At 37.8% G+C, this 16,300-nt stretch overlaps 1 protein-coding gene across 1 annotated transcript; it reads left to right on the plus strand.

The window, feature by feature from the left end:
* The first annotated feature begins 109 nt into the window (after positions 1-109).
* CRKL (v-crk avian sarcoma virus CT10 oncogene homolog-like) lies at positions 110-14,147 on the plus strand. Its single transcript, XM_009702864.1, has 3 exons — positions 110-423; positions 3,516-3,975; positions 13,403-14,147. Exons 1-3 carry the CDS (start codon positions 110-112, stop codon positions 13,535-13,537), a joined length of 909 nt encoding a protein of 302 aa, XP_009701166.1. The 3' UTR covers positions 13,538-14,147.
* Positions 14,148-16,300: the final 2,153 nt, after the last annotated feature.

The raw sequence follows: 16,300 nt of genomic DNA on the forward strand, positions 1-16,300 counted from the left end.
CCTCCTTGTCTAGGCCTTCCCTTCTCCGGGTCTCTTCCTCCGCCTGGGCCTTCGGGCTCTTTACCTTCCTTCCCCCCTTCCCTTCCCTTCCCCTTCCCCGCCCGGAGCCATGTCCTCCGCCGCTCGTTTCGATTCGTCGGACCGCTCCAGCTGGTACGTGGGCCCGGTGTCTCGGGCGGAGGCACAGACGCGGTTGCAAGGGCAGCGGCATGGCATGTTCCTGGTGCGGGACTCGTCCACCTGCCCGGGGGACTACGTGCTCTCGGTGTCCGAGAACTCCCGGGTTTCCCACTACATCATTAACTCCTTGCCCAACCGCCGCTTTAAGATCGGCGACCAGGAGTTTGAGCACCTTCCTGCCCTGCTGGAGTTCTACAAAATCCACTACCTGGACACCACCACCCTCATCGAGCCTGCGCCCAGGTGAGTGCCACCCTCCCTTCGCCACACCCACTGCCATCTTTGCTCGAGGTGGCGCAAGGAGGGGGGGTGCCCTAGTCCAGCCTAGTAGCTCCAGGATCTTAGCCCTGGATGTAGAGCAGCGCTATGTATACCAGGGGAACATTTGTTAATGTCCCTCATCTGAAGCTGTTTCTAACAGTGGTCCTTCTTGGCACTTTGGGTGTCGGTGACCATTACAGGTTGCTTTATATCATCCATATAATGCACGGGGCTTGTCCTTACAGTGTGTGTAGGCATATGTAGTAAAGGTACTGTGTACATCCCTACCAGTGGCTATAATTGCCTTGCAAGAGGGTGTGGTCGTGCTTTGTGTCAGCCTTTTTTTCTGGTATTGTCCCTCTGTTTCTAGAATGGTTGAGAAGCTGGTTCACAAGTCTTCTTAGTGATTGAAGTACAGCCTCTGCGCTTAAGTTGCTGTCTGCCCCTGCATCCATGGTGATTACAATAGAACAGGCCTTTTATGTGATTAGACTTCTTCACCCTGTTAAGTCAGCTTTAATGCATTTCCCAGACTTCTAGAGTGGCGTTTCCATCCCCCCAAAAATGCAGAATATTTATTTGTCACAGTTTCGTTATGGCACTGTTCATCTATATCTGCATACTCCATGCACTACACTGAGAAATGCTATTCTAGGAGGATGGGAAAATGTGACTTGGCTATGAGCTCATTCTTTGTCCTGTGCCCAACATGGGACATACCTGAAACTTGCATCAGTAAACTGCTTATCAAGAACTCTAGAACGTATTCCTTATTTTTAATTAATAAGGCCTTTCCCAGTATCTTACTTCAAAGCTTTTGAGCTTCCTGGATAGAATGAAGTGGAACAAAAGCTAGAAAAGTAGTGACACAATTAAAAAAAGAAATTCAAATTGGTTCGCTTCTAAATTCTGCAGTTTAAAATCTTACTGTGTTTTGCAGATTAGCAAGTTCTTAGGGGGGAAGAGTAACTTTGAGGTTTATAGTCACAATTTAGTCTTGGCATAGGCCAGTTCTTAATGACAATCAGTAATTTGTCGAAAGTTGACAGCTTGTCAAGTTGCAAAACTCAAGTGGTCAAAAAGAGTCTTTCTGTAAAGCTGTCAAGTGATGAGAGGGATGTGGCAGAAAGTGCTAGCTGCAGGAACTCTTGAAGTTGCTGAAAAGTCTTCTTGGTGGTGCTGGTGCTGTGACTAAAGAAATGGGTAGGTGAAGGGAAAAAAAAAAAATCACTTTCACCATTGCAGGAATGCTGAAATGGAGCTGACCAGTGTAATGTGCATACTTAAACTTGTGGACAGTTGGGAGGAAAAAAAAGTCTACACTGGAGCAACCTTTATGCTTATGTCTGTTCCCCTTAACCTGGATACTGTTGTGCCTTCCTGGATTTAAAAACTCGTTCTTAATCATTTATGGCAATGACTGACTTGGCTTTGTCAAAACACTTGAAAACTTAGCTGATTCCACTTGGTCACTTGGTGTTTGTTAGCAGTCTTGTGTGTGAAACATTTTATGAACATTTTAGTACCACCTTATTTTCAAGGTTTTGATTGCGTATTGTTCTTCCAGCATACAGAGACAGATGGCACCTAACCTACTGTGAACTCACAGGCTTTTTTATAAAGCAACAAATGGGATCGACTAGGTGGTTTTCCTTAGCATGATTTTTGTTCTAAACTCTTTTAGAAAAATCAATGACATGGTTGATGGTTTGAAATTCTGTTTGAAGGATACTTCCTGCTGCAAGAGGGATGATGAGAGGTAGCATTTCTGGATTTTTAATTTATTTTTAGTTAATGAACTAGATTTAGAATAGGGGTGGAGAGGTGTATGCTTCAAAACCGTTGCTAATTCTTATTTCTCTGGCATTTTCAGGGGAATATTGCACTCGGGTGCTTGTGCTTTTGAAGGCTGTTGATTCCTTTAATTTCATAAAGTACAGTATGAGGAGGTGGTTTTCCTGGTAGGATTAAGTAGTTTGTTGTATGTAGCTATACAACACTTTTAGCTCTCAAAGGTGACATTTTAAACTTGTAAAACAGTTCAAAACTGACAGTTTTAAGCTTTCTATTTGTTTTGTGTCAATAGTGAGCTCTGACCATCATTGCAGGTGTTCCTGAGCTCTTGCTTATGCAGAGTGACTGCTTTCTCTCCCCCAGCTTTGGCTGCAGACACCCTGCAGTCGTCTTATCTAAGAAGCATACATCTTTCTGTTTAGGGCTTTTGGCATATCTTGCAGAAGTCAGAGATTTGACTTCCATCTTATTTTGCAAGTAACAAAAGAGAATTGAAGTAGGTTAATGACATGTGTTCTTGCTATCATAGCTTAGATAACGTATATAGGCCATAGCAGATACTTATTAAGATTTCTGACAGCTGCTTTGAATAAAATGTGTAGCATGATGAAAATAGATTGCAGTGAAAATAGTCTCATTTGATGAACAGTCACATATTATCACAGACAATGAAGTGACTGTATTGGATAGGTGATGGGCATAGTAATAAACAATGATGTGAATAAATTAAAGGTAATATAACAGTTAATAAGGCAAAGGAATATTTCTAGATAGTTAGCTTTTTTGTTTCTTACTCCATTCTTACCAGTGGATGCAAGTATTTCATATTGTTAAAAATGTAGATGTGATGAACTGAAGAGAATTATTTAGCTCTCCAAGAGCCCCTCCATCCTAAGTCACCTAAATAATTTTTATTTGTTTTTATGTATCATGACTCTCATAACTTAAGCTATGGAATTAATTTTATTCTACCCTAAGATTCTCAGAACAATCCAAAACAGGTGGATGAAGATTTTGCGTTATATCTTCCAATTTTCTGCATCTCTGATAAATTTTTATTGGGTTTCTGGGGAAGCTAATTTGGGTATTTAAGTAATTACTTGAGAGCATGAGTTACTCATGAAATGCCTCACGGTGCTACCAAGTGAATACTTTTGTTACAAAGCTGAATAAGTAATTCTTCTCTAATTGGTATTCCTACTGTAAAACTGGTACTTAGCTTTTTTACTGGAAGTATAAAACAATAGCTATCGCTTACACCAAATCTTTTTTAAACTTAGGTATCCAAGTCCACCAATGGGATCTGGATCTGCCCCTGCTATGTCCACTGCAGAAGAAAATGTGGAGTATGTTCGGACTCTCTATGACTTTCCTGGCAATGATGCTGAGGATCTTCCATTTAAAAAGGGTGAGATACTGGTAATTGTAGAGAAGCCAGAAGAACAGTGGTGGAGTGCCAGAAACAAGGATGGTCGGATTGGAATGATTCCTGTTCCTTATGTAGAAAAGCTAGTCAGATCTCATGGGAAGCATGGAAACAGGAATTCCAACAGTTACGGTATTCCAGAACCTGCCCATGCTTATGCTCAGCCTCAAACTGCAAGTCCCCTTCCTTCAGTATCCAGTACACCTGGAGCAGTGATCAATCCTCTGCCATCAACACAGAATGGACCAGTCTATGCCAAAGCTATCCAAAAGAGAGTACCCTGTGCTTATGACAAGACTGCGCTGGCATTAGAGGTAAGTTTTTTTTTTTTCCTCTCAAGTCATATGGTTTTCAATTGTTTGGTAAAATCAGAAAGTAAAAATTGTTAGAGGCAAAATTGGTATGGATTACTGTCCACATGGAGTCTGTTTATCTCTGTCAAGGGACTGAGAAGTTAGGTTACATTCTGAAGAAAGATCTACAAAAATTGCTTCATCTATACCACTTCCTTTGAGAAAAGTGGGCAAGTTACTTCAGGACCTGTGTTTACCCTCTCTTCTTGCCTGTTCAACAGTGCAAATATGTTACAAAGGTAGTGGAGTGTATACATCCTGCTGTGAAAGTAAGTGCTAGTGAGAGGATGACTTTGCTTCTCTACCTAATCTTGGGGAAGGAAAGAGATGTTTCATTAATCATTGCAGTGTTCCAGGTTGAGAACTGGCAGTAACGTCCTTCAGAGAAAGGTAAGGATTGCTGGTAAACATAGTCTTTCTGATCCTCAACTGTAGTATGAGATGCACTTGAGTATCTGGTGCTGAGAGTTGAAATCTGGGCAGAAATATATCAGAAGTACTCTAGTCCCTTTTACTTTGATTTTCAAAAGTAGAATTTGAGAAACCTTAAGCCCTTAATTGGGGGCAACAGGGTTAGATGAAAGGCTGTAATGTAGCCTCTGAATTTGTGCTGAACCTTGAATAGGTTCCTGTGCTTGCCAAAGCATTTTTTAATTTTATTTTTATTAGGAATGTCTTTAAGACTGTAGAGCTTTGTTCTTTAAATGGTAAAGATTTCATGTTACAATTCTAGTTTAACTGGCGTATATGATGGATTAGAAGAAGTTTTTAAAGCTGTATCCAGAACACTGAGACAGTTACTTTTACATTTAGATTATACTGAAGGATGCTTAACCCATAGTTCAAAAATTTGAGATATTTTTGGAAAAAATGCAAGTCTCAAGGATGAAATTTCAGCGTGCTACAATACTTCAAGGAGCAAATGCAAGGAAACAAGCAAAGGAAGCAACAGCATTTTAGCAAGTAAAATAGTAGTGGTTTTAAAAACACTTTTGAACTTTCCCTGTTGCTTTTGCCCAATTACTTTGCAAGTTAAAGCTGTTACCTATAGCTGATACTTTTGACTAAAATTTGAAAGGTTTTATGAATAACTGGAAGTTACAAATATTAGTTGCCCTAAGTGTTTTTCCTCCTGTATTTGTAAAACCTCTACAGGTGATTACTCTTACAGGGTTAAAAGTTAAACATGTATCACTGGATTTTCCTTAAGTCTTATGAAATCTAGCAGCTTGTTATTTGTGAACAGTGTGTGAAAATTATCATAGAGCGAAGTGTAAATTCACTACCAGCTGCACTGTACAAAAGATTCCTGCCAAAACTACTCATGCTTCTGAAAACAAAGCAAGGCAAGCAATTGATTTTGTTATGTTATCAATGTGTCGTGGAATTACTTCAGTGAACTTGTTTTGCTGCAGGGTAGCAGAACCACTTGGAAGGATAGCCCTCACAAACAGATTTTTCTGACTTGCTCTTTAGTGACCCAGTTAATCCTGTCATTTTAACTACTCTAGTGTACCAGTAGGATTAATTCTTTGGCCAACATGTAGGTTTGAATTGTTTTGAAGCTTCAAATTGCTGAAGTTTTGTTTGAGACATTCTTCTCTTCCACTGAATTTTAATCACTTACTGCCTCATGTCTTTGTGTCTCCTACCACTGGCATACTTTGGCTTCCTATGTAGTCTGTGTTCTTTCCAAGTGCATCTTAGCCATGCTGTGGCTTCTCAAGAGGTTTCAGAAGCAGAATTCTGGGAACTGATCTGCATCTACATTTTTATTACAATCAGTGATTACAGCTTCATATATATCCATGCATAGGGAACTTTAGCAACCTCATTATAGCAATACTTTTGTGTCACATGGACTACTCTTTAAAAAAATCCAACTTCTTTTCATGATCTTCCTTCAGATTGCCTAACACCTGCTGGGCCTTGATGATGTGTTTAATCCCAACCTTGTCAGGGCTCTACCTGTCACAAAACAGTCTGGACCATTAGAAGCTTCTATTTTGTAAGAGCACTGAAAGTAGCTAGTGGTAGAGAAAGAACAGGTCAGGGGAATGTTTTGGGGAAGAAAGTTAATGGTGTTCTTTCAGAATAATAGTATTTGACAGTACTCCACCTTAGTACAGGTGTACTCTAAATCACAGTTCAGCTTGTACAGTAGAACACCTTGTTAGTATAATTATACAGTGCCTGATTGTGTAACCTAATTTAAACTGATAAAACAATATGAGAGCAAAATATCTTGTTTGCTGGCTCTAGCTTTGCGTGATCAGCACACAGACAGTACTTAAAAGGAAGAGAATACCATCTGGAGTAAATAAAGCTATTGCGTAGTAATCTGCTCGACTTCCTTTTAAGTGGAGGGATGTCATTCTTCTGGGTTCAACTTGAAAATGAGACAAGCTCTTTGCTTGCAAGTCCAGTTTTTCTATTGCACACTATTGTTTACATTAGCTGTCAGAAGTTTTCTGTAAGAAAAGATAAAGATTTGTAGCTTGTTACAGAGAGGTTTGGTTTGTAAGGAAGATAAAATTATATTTTTTTTTTAATTTCTCACATGAGAAATGTAACTTTTAAAACAGGTGAATATTATGCTGAAATCTGAGACAAGATCTTCTTGGTTGGATAATGATGGAGTGTTTAACTTGTAAATAGTATTTAAAGTGTCCCAGTTTAAGGGCAACTACAATATTGTTCCTGTAAGGATACTAGTTAATGTGGCATTTATTACAATTTGGACCTTGCTGGGCTAAAATTATTTAGCATTCATACTGTTATTGTTGAAGTCTAAATGTTGATTTGGTCCTACTGCATTATATATTCTACTTTTATTCTCTAAAATAAAAAAATCAAATAGTAACTTGTTTACAGGCTAAAATAAAAGTTTTAAGTATAGCTACTATCTCAAGGCATGTAGTTGGTATACAGATAATTTTGGGCATCTGCCTGTACCATTGAACAATTAGTAAAGCCTGTGATAAGTTATATGTATTTCTAAGATTTACATATACTGTTGTCAGTTGACTTTGTTACCTTGGCAGTTAAGATTTAATGTTTTTAATGAAATGACTGAAGTCTGCAGTTTCTCACTACAACTAACTTTATTACTAATGTGTGTAGTATTTTCATGGATACTGCAATAAAAAAAAAGCCACAAAAAACCCACCAAAAAACCAAACAACCAAATCACAAAAAAAAACCCCAACCCAAAGCCCTCAAAAAAACCAAATACCAAAAAACCCACCAATGACCCAAATCTGTTTCTTATGTACTTTTAGCCAAGAAACAATTTCCTTCCTTTCTGGTGCTCTAGAGGAAGGAATATGAAGCACAGGGATACAGTATCCTGTATTTATTGGGACTAGAACTCTACATCACAGGGTTATGTACTGCTGTTCTTCAATCCTGCTTTTCTTTGGGAAAACTAGGAAGGCAATCCTGTGTTCAAAGGTCATACAAGATAGCACTTTAAGAAGGTGATGAATTTTGTAAGAGCAGATATTCTTTGGCACCGTTGCTACAATACAGAGCTGCAAAGTCTACCTCAAAGTTTCTCAGCATTTAATAACCTGTAGTTCTATAGCCAGCCTGTTAACAATATGCTAATGAAGCCTTGTTTCAAACTGGCAAGCTCTAACCAGCATGTGATGCGTATGCAGTGCCCAGTAGACTAAGACATGGTATGTTTTCCCTTAAAGGAGCTTATCTCTTGGTAGTTGGGTACTACTTGTTTGAATCCAATGTAGTTGAGTGATAGCTAACTTCTATATAACAAAGTTCTTTATGTCCAGCGTAGTCGGTAGATAAATTAATGATGGCTAATTCCCTTAAAAATTAGTGAACTGTTTGAAGGTTGATTCAGGACATGAACAACAAATTCCAAATTCACTTATCAAATGGAATGAAATGGCATAAGGAACCAGAAAATGGGAGACTAGCAGCAGCCACTAGACTTGTGTCTGCCATATGTTTAAAAAATGGTTCTTAAATATATTGCAAACATTGTAATAAGTGTCATAGACCATTTTGAAGGCAGTAGTAGTCCTGGAGTTTCATCTCCAGAATTAACATGAGCATTATGGAATCTGAAGTTTGGTGTTTTTTTTTTTAAACAAGAGCTTCACTATATTTTTATAGCAAAGTTTTTATGGTAATGATGATTTTTTTCTAGACCTGTGCCAGCATTATAGTATTAAGTAGTTTATCTGTTTGTGATGTATCAAACATATGTATGTTTGCAAGTACAGAGTTAACCTGTCACTGAAATATTTTGGCAAAGTAAATACCTATTCACCATAATTATATAACTGACTTACAATATTTCTCGAGCTTTTTACAATTAGGTTACAGTTAACTTTCCTTTGAAGATGAAAAAAGTTAAGACAAGTAGGCCAAAATGTGCTAGTAGTAGAACTTTCTTAATTAGGAAATTAGGCTACTTCTTTCACTAGGCAACAAGCATTGTGCTTTTCTTAAGACAAGGAAACTTAGTATTGCTGTGTTAAACATTAAAATGCATCTAACCCACAGGGTCTAGATTTTAAGCAAAATATTGAGCCTATACTTGTGTAGTGTGAAGTGTTGATTGAGGAGCTTTAGTTGTGGTAACTATTGAATTGAAAGTGACATTGGCAGCAGGATTCCTTTGTCTATGCTGAGACACACCAACTTTTCGGTATGCTACCTTTGAAAATACAGCTGGCAATTACTTTAGAGATTGTGTGCAATCTTAACCTTTGTAACTTCCTTTCCCAGTCAAAGTTATAGTTCCCATCATGATAGTGCTGAGTGCCTCACAATTTAATATACATTCACCCTCACAACTATTTGCAGAGTTTGTTTTCAGATGAAACTGAAAGCAACATGGATAACTTAGACAAGTTCCTGTGCTACAGTGAGATTCAGTGTGGCTCAAGAATGATGGTCTATGGGAGTTTTGAGCTCTGCCAGTTCTATACAATCATGACAGCTGGCTTAATCAGATGGAGACAGGCTACCATCATTTAATGAAAAACAGCACTTTATCTGCCGTGCTGCAACCCCAACTCTGGCAATTGTCCTAGCTATACTTGAAATGCAAACTTCTATTGTATTGCTCTGTTCCTAGATGAGGCTTGATTAATTGCATCTAGGACTTCAGCATTTCTATGCTGCCCTTTGACCTGCTTTCATGTCTCAAGAATGGTTCAAGGTCTGTCCTCTGAACTACTTGATTCTCTGATTTGGGTATTAACTATTATTCTTCTGGCACACAACATCAGAAGTGAAGGTTGGTTTCTTGAATCTTCCAATATATAAAGCACGAGCTACTTCAGTGTCACTTTGTCCTGCCTGCGGTGTGACTGAACTCTGCTTCTTTGGGTAGCTCAGCTTTACACCTTTTGGAGACAATGGGATATCTCAAATAATTTCTTTGTGTTGAGCCTTGTTTATTCTTCTCCAGAACAGGCAGCTGGTCTGAACAATTGTTTTGGTTTTCATATTAATGCTAGTGTTACCAAAGGAGGTGAGTTGTGACACTAATTAGGATAATGACTGAGATTCAACACCCCATAAATTCCATATTTTCTATAGCTATTGACCCTGTGGGCTAACATGATGATTTAGAGTTTTAATGCATTTTAATTTCCTTAAACTTATATTACAGAACTCTATCAGCCATAGAACTATTAATATACAATTGTTGGAATATCTGTAAAACATGTTGAATTGGTTGACTGTGTGACTAAAATGGCATGCAGGAAACCTGTTGCAGTGTATGAATCAGCTTCAAATGGAAGACAGGTATGGAAGAGTCTGGAGTGAATGAAGTAACTTTTCTGACTGGCATGTTCCATAGCTTGTGTTTCCCCAGGGCTTCAAATTCATGCTGTAACAGGGACATAATGAAAGGATGCTATCTAAAATACGTTTTGATTTTTATCATTTGGGTGGAACCAAATGGCTGCATTTCAGAAGTATTACTCATTTCAGCAGTTGGTACTTCCATCCAGCGATGCTGGCATGCTTTACAAGTGAATTAACTTATCTGAGTGATGCCGAGACTAAGGAAGTATTATCCTAATTTATAGATAAGGGCCATGAGCTGTCCAGAGTCATACAGGAAGCTGTGGTAGAGATGAGAATAGAACCGCATCTCCTGACTCTGTCCTGTGCCTAATCATAAGACAATCCTTCTGACTGGCTTAAAACGTTCTCCAAAAAAAGTAGTGTGTTAAATAATTTTAGTGGGAGATCCCACTTCAGCTGACAATATTATAGATGCTTTAAAAAGCATTTACCAAATACTGCTTTTAGTTAGTTCTTTGGGGAAAAATTACATAGAGGGACTACTTGACAAGATTCTTCTAGACACTGTCAAAATGGAGGTCTTTAACATGAGATCCATTAATTATTCTATTATGACATCAAGGTTCCTTCTCCAGAAATCTTGTTTCAACATGCGGTTTCATTTAATCTTCTCATGGGAACTGCCTTTTTTAAAAACAATATACCACAAGAGGATATTCTGAAGCTTTCATTAAAAAAAGAAACAACTTTGAAAAATCAAAGTTGCTGCAAATCAATTTACTATTCCAGTAGTTCTTGGCATACAGCAATGTTTTTTTGCATAGCTTTTGTCAGCTGGCGCTCTTTAATGGCAGATACTGATTTGTAGCAACTTTGCCCACCCAGCAGTCTAAAGAACATTTTACATTGTTAATCTACATGGCAGTTTGTTGCAATCCAATAGATTTATATTGTAAATATTTTTTTTTACTCAACTGAAGCCAAGACTTCCAAACCTACTCATGTTGTAGAAATTATTCAGAGTCAAATTGAAGGATATCTTTTTCTAGAGGTTCAAAATGAATAATGGATTGATCTCTACAGCACATGAGCAGAATTAAATTGTCAGACTCTCAGAAAATGCAGGTCCATGTTTTTGATCCAGTGTACTACAGATTTATTTTTTTTTACTTCCATGAATAAGATTAAAGTGTTTCAAAGTCGATTGGTTTTATGGTGTGATGCAAATGCAGTTTCTTACTAGGTTTTAACTGTTGTGATGTTGGCTGTGTCTTCTTGAATTTGGTTCTAAAACTTGGATCTGTCTTCAAGGGTTATTTAAATCTAGCAACGTAACACTGAGTATTTATAGATGTTATCAGCCTTTTCCTAAAGAGATGTTTGTTAGGTTCCTGTTTAGGTCATCTTGTTACTAATTAAAGATTTCTCTAGCCTTTCTACTCAGTGAAAAGTCTGACAAATTGTGCTTTTTAGAAAATACACAATTAAAGCATGCTGCAGTAGTCCATGAAGAGATGAAAACCAGGCAAATTAATCCTATATGTGTGTGCTAGCTATCACAGGCAGTGATCTATCACTACTTAATAGTATATGCTGGCTTCATGTTTGAGTTAAGAGCAGCGTAAGTAAAGGTGTCCATTTAAGAAAGTAATATGGTCTCAACTATATCCCAAGAACTTAGGGTAGTTCAGAGGGTTTTGTCCTCTCTTACTAGCACAAGATTGCAATTGTTCAAAGTGTGACAGTCTCAAATCGGGGAGGGGGGGGGTGGCGGTGCAGATGGGACAGGGACAACCCAAGTACTGGAGAAAAAGTGTGGGGAGTGGAGCAACACATTTTGCTTAAATGTCTAATTTCATTCTAATGTGCAACATAAAGCATAACTCTCTAAGAAGAGTTTCAAAGTTTGAGAAATTTTATTTTAACAGATATAACACTGAGTGACTGCCAGGGAGTTTATTATAGTATCTTAAATGTCACTTAAGAGTTCTTGCTTCTGATTAATCTTCAAAAAATATCTATTGGAGTAATGGTAACCGGTTTAAACCGGCTTCAGATCATCTAGTGACATGCACACTGTTTTGTAAACTCAGAGTTTATTTTTTAACAGAAAATATACAGGTCTTGCCTGAAAAGTTTTGATCTGAGGCCCTTGGCCAAGGTCCTTAAACTATCTATACCAATTCTAAATTTTAATACTATTTAGATAATGTAGACAAATTGTTATACATAGTGTATCAGGACTAAAATCTAGTTTTTACTTAAATAAGGAGATCAAAACTAGTTACCTTTGGATTTCACAGAAATAGCTTGGTAACTGAGGCTGAACTACAAAGAGCTTGGACCTAGTTTGGGGAAGAAACTTACGAACTGTTGGCCTTTAGTCATAGGCTAGTTCTATTTTTTGAGAAATTAGTTCTTAGCTGCTAATCTTGCATTTCTAATATTTAGTATAGTTACCACATAGAGTAAATTAAGTAAACAGGAAGGGAGGTGTAAAGTTAGAGAGCTGCTGCAACAGACCACATGTTCAGCTATTCTGATGCATTTAAGGGAGAAATGACTATTTAGCTAGTCTTAAATGCTGCTTGTCAAATTGGATATTTTGTTTTGTAAATTATCCTAATCCAAATTAAATACAGGCTTTGAACAATTATAAAAGTATGTCTTATAATCATTTGCACTGATGTTTCTTACTTGATCATAGTTTAGCTTTTCTCATCTTGCACTGCTAAATAGGAAGAGACATAGTTATGGTAGGAAAGACCTGACATGTCATCATTCCTGTTTCAAATTCTTTGGCAGGAAGTAGAGGTGAAAACAACAAATAAAGCTAGAATCTGTACATCTAATACTTTAAAAAAAAAAAAGAGTTTGAAATTGCATTTGCCAGCTTTGGAAGCATACCATTATTTTAGAAACTACAGAAGCTTCTTTGACTGCGATAATCATTACTTGAAGTTCTAAGTTCCGGTTTCTTTGCAGGAGGAATCTGTTTTTGAAAAAATACATTTCCTTTGAAATAAGCCAGCTGATGCTAAAACCAGTAAGAGTACTGTGCTCTTTTGAATGGATGTTGCATCTCATTACTGATGGTAGCTTTAGTGATGTTAATTTATATCTAAACTAAATGCATTCTTGCATGAGGTTGCAAGCTTTCCTGTTTTATCTGAACATATAAATGTACATTTAGTGAAGAGTCTGAAAAAGGGAGCAGGCAACATTATGTTTAGCAGCAAAATGTTGGTGCTAAAGTGAAAGTTAAGTGAAAGTAACTTTTCTTTTCAGTTATGAGGTTGTAAGCTTTCCTGTAGGAAAAGGTGTAGTTCAGCAATTTATCTGAACATATAAATGTACATTTAGTGAAGAGTCTGAAAAAGGGAGCAGGCAACATTATGTTTAGCAGCAAAATGTTGGTGCTAAAGTGAAAGTTAAGTGAAAGTAACTTTTCTTTTCAGTTGAACCTTATGCTAAGAAGAGGGTGGGTTTTTTTCCCTATGATGGGCTTGTATTTGTTGTTCCTCTTAATTTGATTTGTATTTATATCAAAGGATAGATTCCCATGTGTGATAACTTCTTTGTTTTAATTATGCAGGTTGGAGATATTGTGAAGGTTACAAGGATGAATATAAATGGTCAGTGGGAAGGAGAAGTCAACGGTCGAAAAGGGCTCTTCCCATTCACGCATGTCAAAATATTTGACCCTCAAAACCCAGATGAGAACGAATGATTCCCTCTGCCTGATTTACACTGCTGCTTCATTTTCCTGGCTATCATTAGCATTGTTTGAGGTGGGATGATGACTTAATGGCACATTGCTAGCATTGCCCATTTTCCAGCTTGCTGCAGTTTGACGGTTCTTTTAATATACATTTGGAATACATACAACTGAAGTCACTGCCTGACCTTCATACCATAGTTGCATCATCCAGAATTTAGTTTCACTTTAAAAACTCTATTGGGCCTTAAGCTGGAGAAGACTGAACTGGTATATACCAGAGAAGTATGAGAAGAAAGCTTTTCCTGTTGAGACTTCCATGGACTTTTTCTGGCTTGCTCAGTAGGAAGAGCCCTAATCTTAGATCAAACATGCAACTTGTGCATTACTGTCCAACAAAAAGCAACAACAAAAATGCAATTTTAGGACTGAAGACGACTTAGTTTTAAAAGAACCTGTCCTAAGGTAGTACATTTAAAATGATGGTCTCTTTAAAGGACAATAATTGAAGCTTACGTATTCTAAGCAGTTGTATTAGAAGCTGCTCTTCTCTGTTAACTCTGAAGCTTGTTGTTGACCTTCCTGAAACAGTGTGTGTTAAACGCAAATAACCATTGATTGAGCTGCATTGAAGCTGAGGCATATATTTATAAGGAAACTTAGGAGGAGTGGATACTTGTAACCTGTTTTTGACATACTTAGTGCATTTCTGTTGATTTTTGCAAGCACTAACTGTAGAAAGTGAGCTTTAAAGGGAAACATTTTGGCCTGGTCTACATACAACTCTTCTGCAGTGTTGAAAGTGTAGTTTTACTAATACAGAAGTGCTTGCACCAAGCTGTTACTTGGTAGACAGATTGATCAGATTGCCATGGTGTGGAGAGGTAGGAGAGGAATGGAACAGAAGAACTTGGTAAATACTGATAAAATCCTTATATTTAAACATACACCTTTTATACCCATTTCTCTGCAGGCTCCCTTATCTCTCCACAGTTTCCTAGCTATGCCAGACCCAGCTTGTTGAAAGCTCCTTTTCAAACACAGTACCTTTTTTCCTAGGGTGTCTCCATGTTGCTGTGCTTCTTTTCCAGAGCTGCTTTCATCTTCTTTTTTTTTTTTCTTTTTCCCCTCCCTCTTTTTCCTTGCTTGCATCCTAAGTCCTCTGCATGCTGCCTCTTCTGTGTGTTGTTGTTTTTTTTTTTTTAACCCTTCTAAATGAGTTGGCTCTGGTTTATATATGCCCCAGATCCCTCCCCCTCCCAGCATCCTCTAGAAAATGGTTAATTGGAGTCAGCTGCCTGGGTTCCCCCACATGATAAATTAATGCTCAGGCTGGAGGAGGCCACAAAGGTGTCTGCTATCACTATAGCTTCTTTCCCTTTTTCTGTACATAAGCTATACTGCTGTAATTGTACTTGCAGTAGGGAACTGTACATCTGCAGCTAAATAAGTACAATTCATGCCATGCAGGTTAAGTCCTTAGCCTGTGTATGGGATATGAAAGCTTAGGTACAGTGGTATCCTGTGCCACCACCTTTAAATGTGTTTTATAGGTGAACTGGAATGTTCTTTTAAAAATAATGGAACACCAAATTAACAGAATACACATCTGCAAAGACTACTACTACAAAACCTCCCTTTTGACCCAGCCTGGTTAAAGAAAAATATCTGTTGTGGAAGCTGGCAGGAAAACAGCAGTCCACATTTTTCAGCTTTTGAAGGCTGTCAATTGTAGCAAAATGAGACACTTCAGACACTCGCAGAATCTCACCAGTTCTTGCAAATGTCAAGTTATATGAAAGTTGTTGTCTTAAGTTCCAGCATGTTTTCTTGTTGATTTGTGTTGCTTGATCCTAATAAAAGCACGTTGTTCTTAGTTCATGTGCAGGTGCCATGGGATCCTTAATTGGAAGGCACTGAAGAAGTGCAAAAATGGCATTTGCAACAAGACATTCAAAATGCCAGGGTTTTTTAAAGAAGTCTCTCCGTTCATCTATTAGCTATTTTCTGTAGTATTGATCAAGTGGCTGACAGTCTAGAAGTTCTTGTAGAGCATTTTACTACCAAATTAACTGTGAAGTAGAGTAGCATTGACTGAAGTGTTTGGTGCTGTAAGAGTAATTCTTGACAATAGGCATTGACATTTTGTCTTGCAAAGAAAAGCTATGCAGCTCTCTTAACTAAAGAAGGTCATGCATTTTCTGTGCCCCAACTATACCTGTAAGTTTACTACATAGATTGTACTACTGAAAGTCATCTTTTGAATACAGAAACTGCACTAAACTCAGTCTGCTGCAGAGAAATCTTATTTCAGACCTGACCTAGTTACAGGCAGCTCTTCAGAAGACTGATTGTGGAATTCTTCCTTTGCATGGTAAATAAATACTGTGAGACTTGAGATCTTGAACACAGCTTTTAACTTGGATTTTTTTTTTCACTGAAATAAATGTCTTGACTCATGCCCTCATTGAATAAGGTATACACTTTGAACACAAGCATTGTTTTAGGCTTAATTATGTTCTGATACTGCAGAAAAGCAAAATATTTTACCTTCAAAACTATGCAAAATTTGTGTGTAGTGGCATCTGATGCAAAGACAAGAATTCTTAAATAATTTCTGTGAACCTGGTTTTAGGCCACGGATGACCAGTGTTTCTCTGAGTAGCCGCGGTATGGTTCAGGTATGTTAAATGTGGTTTAAATGTAGCATACTGACCAGCCTAAGCTGATTGTAACCTTGCTTCAAAATGTGTCTTTGCTATTTTACTGTAAGAC

The sequence above is a fragment of the Cariama cristata genome, unplaced genomic scaffold (assembly GCF_000690535.1).
Source record: "Cariama cristata isolate BGI_N322 unplaced genomic scaffold, ASM69053v1 scaffold6036, whole genome shotgun sequence".
NCBI classification, from domain to species: Eukaryota; Metazoa; Chordata; class Aves; order Cariamiformes; family Cariamidae; genus Cariama; species Cariama cristata.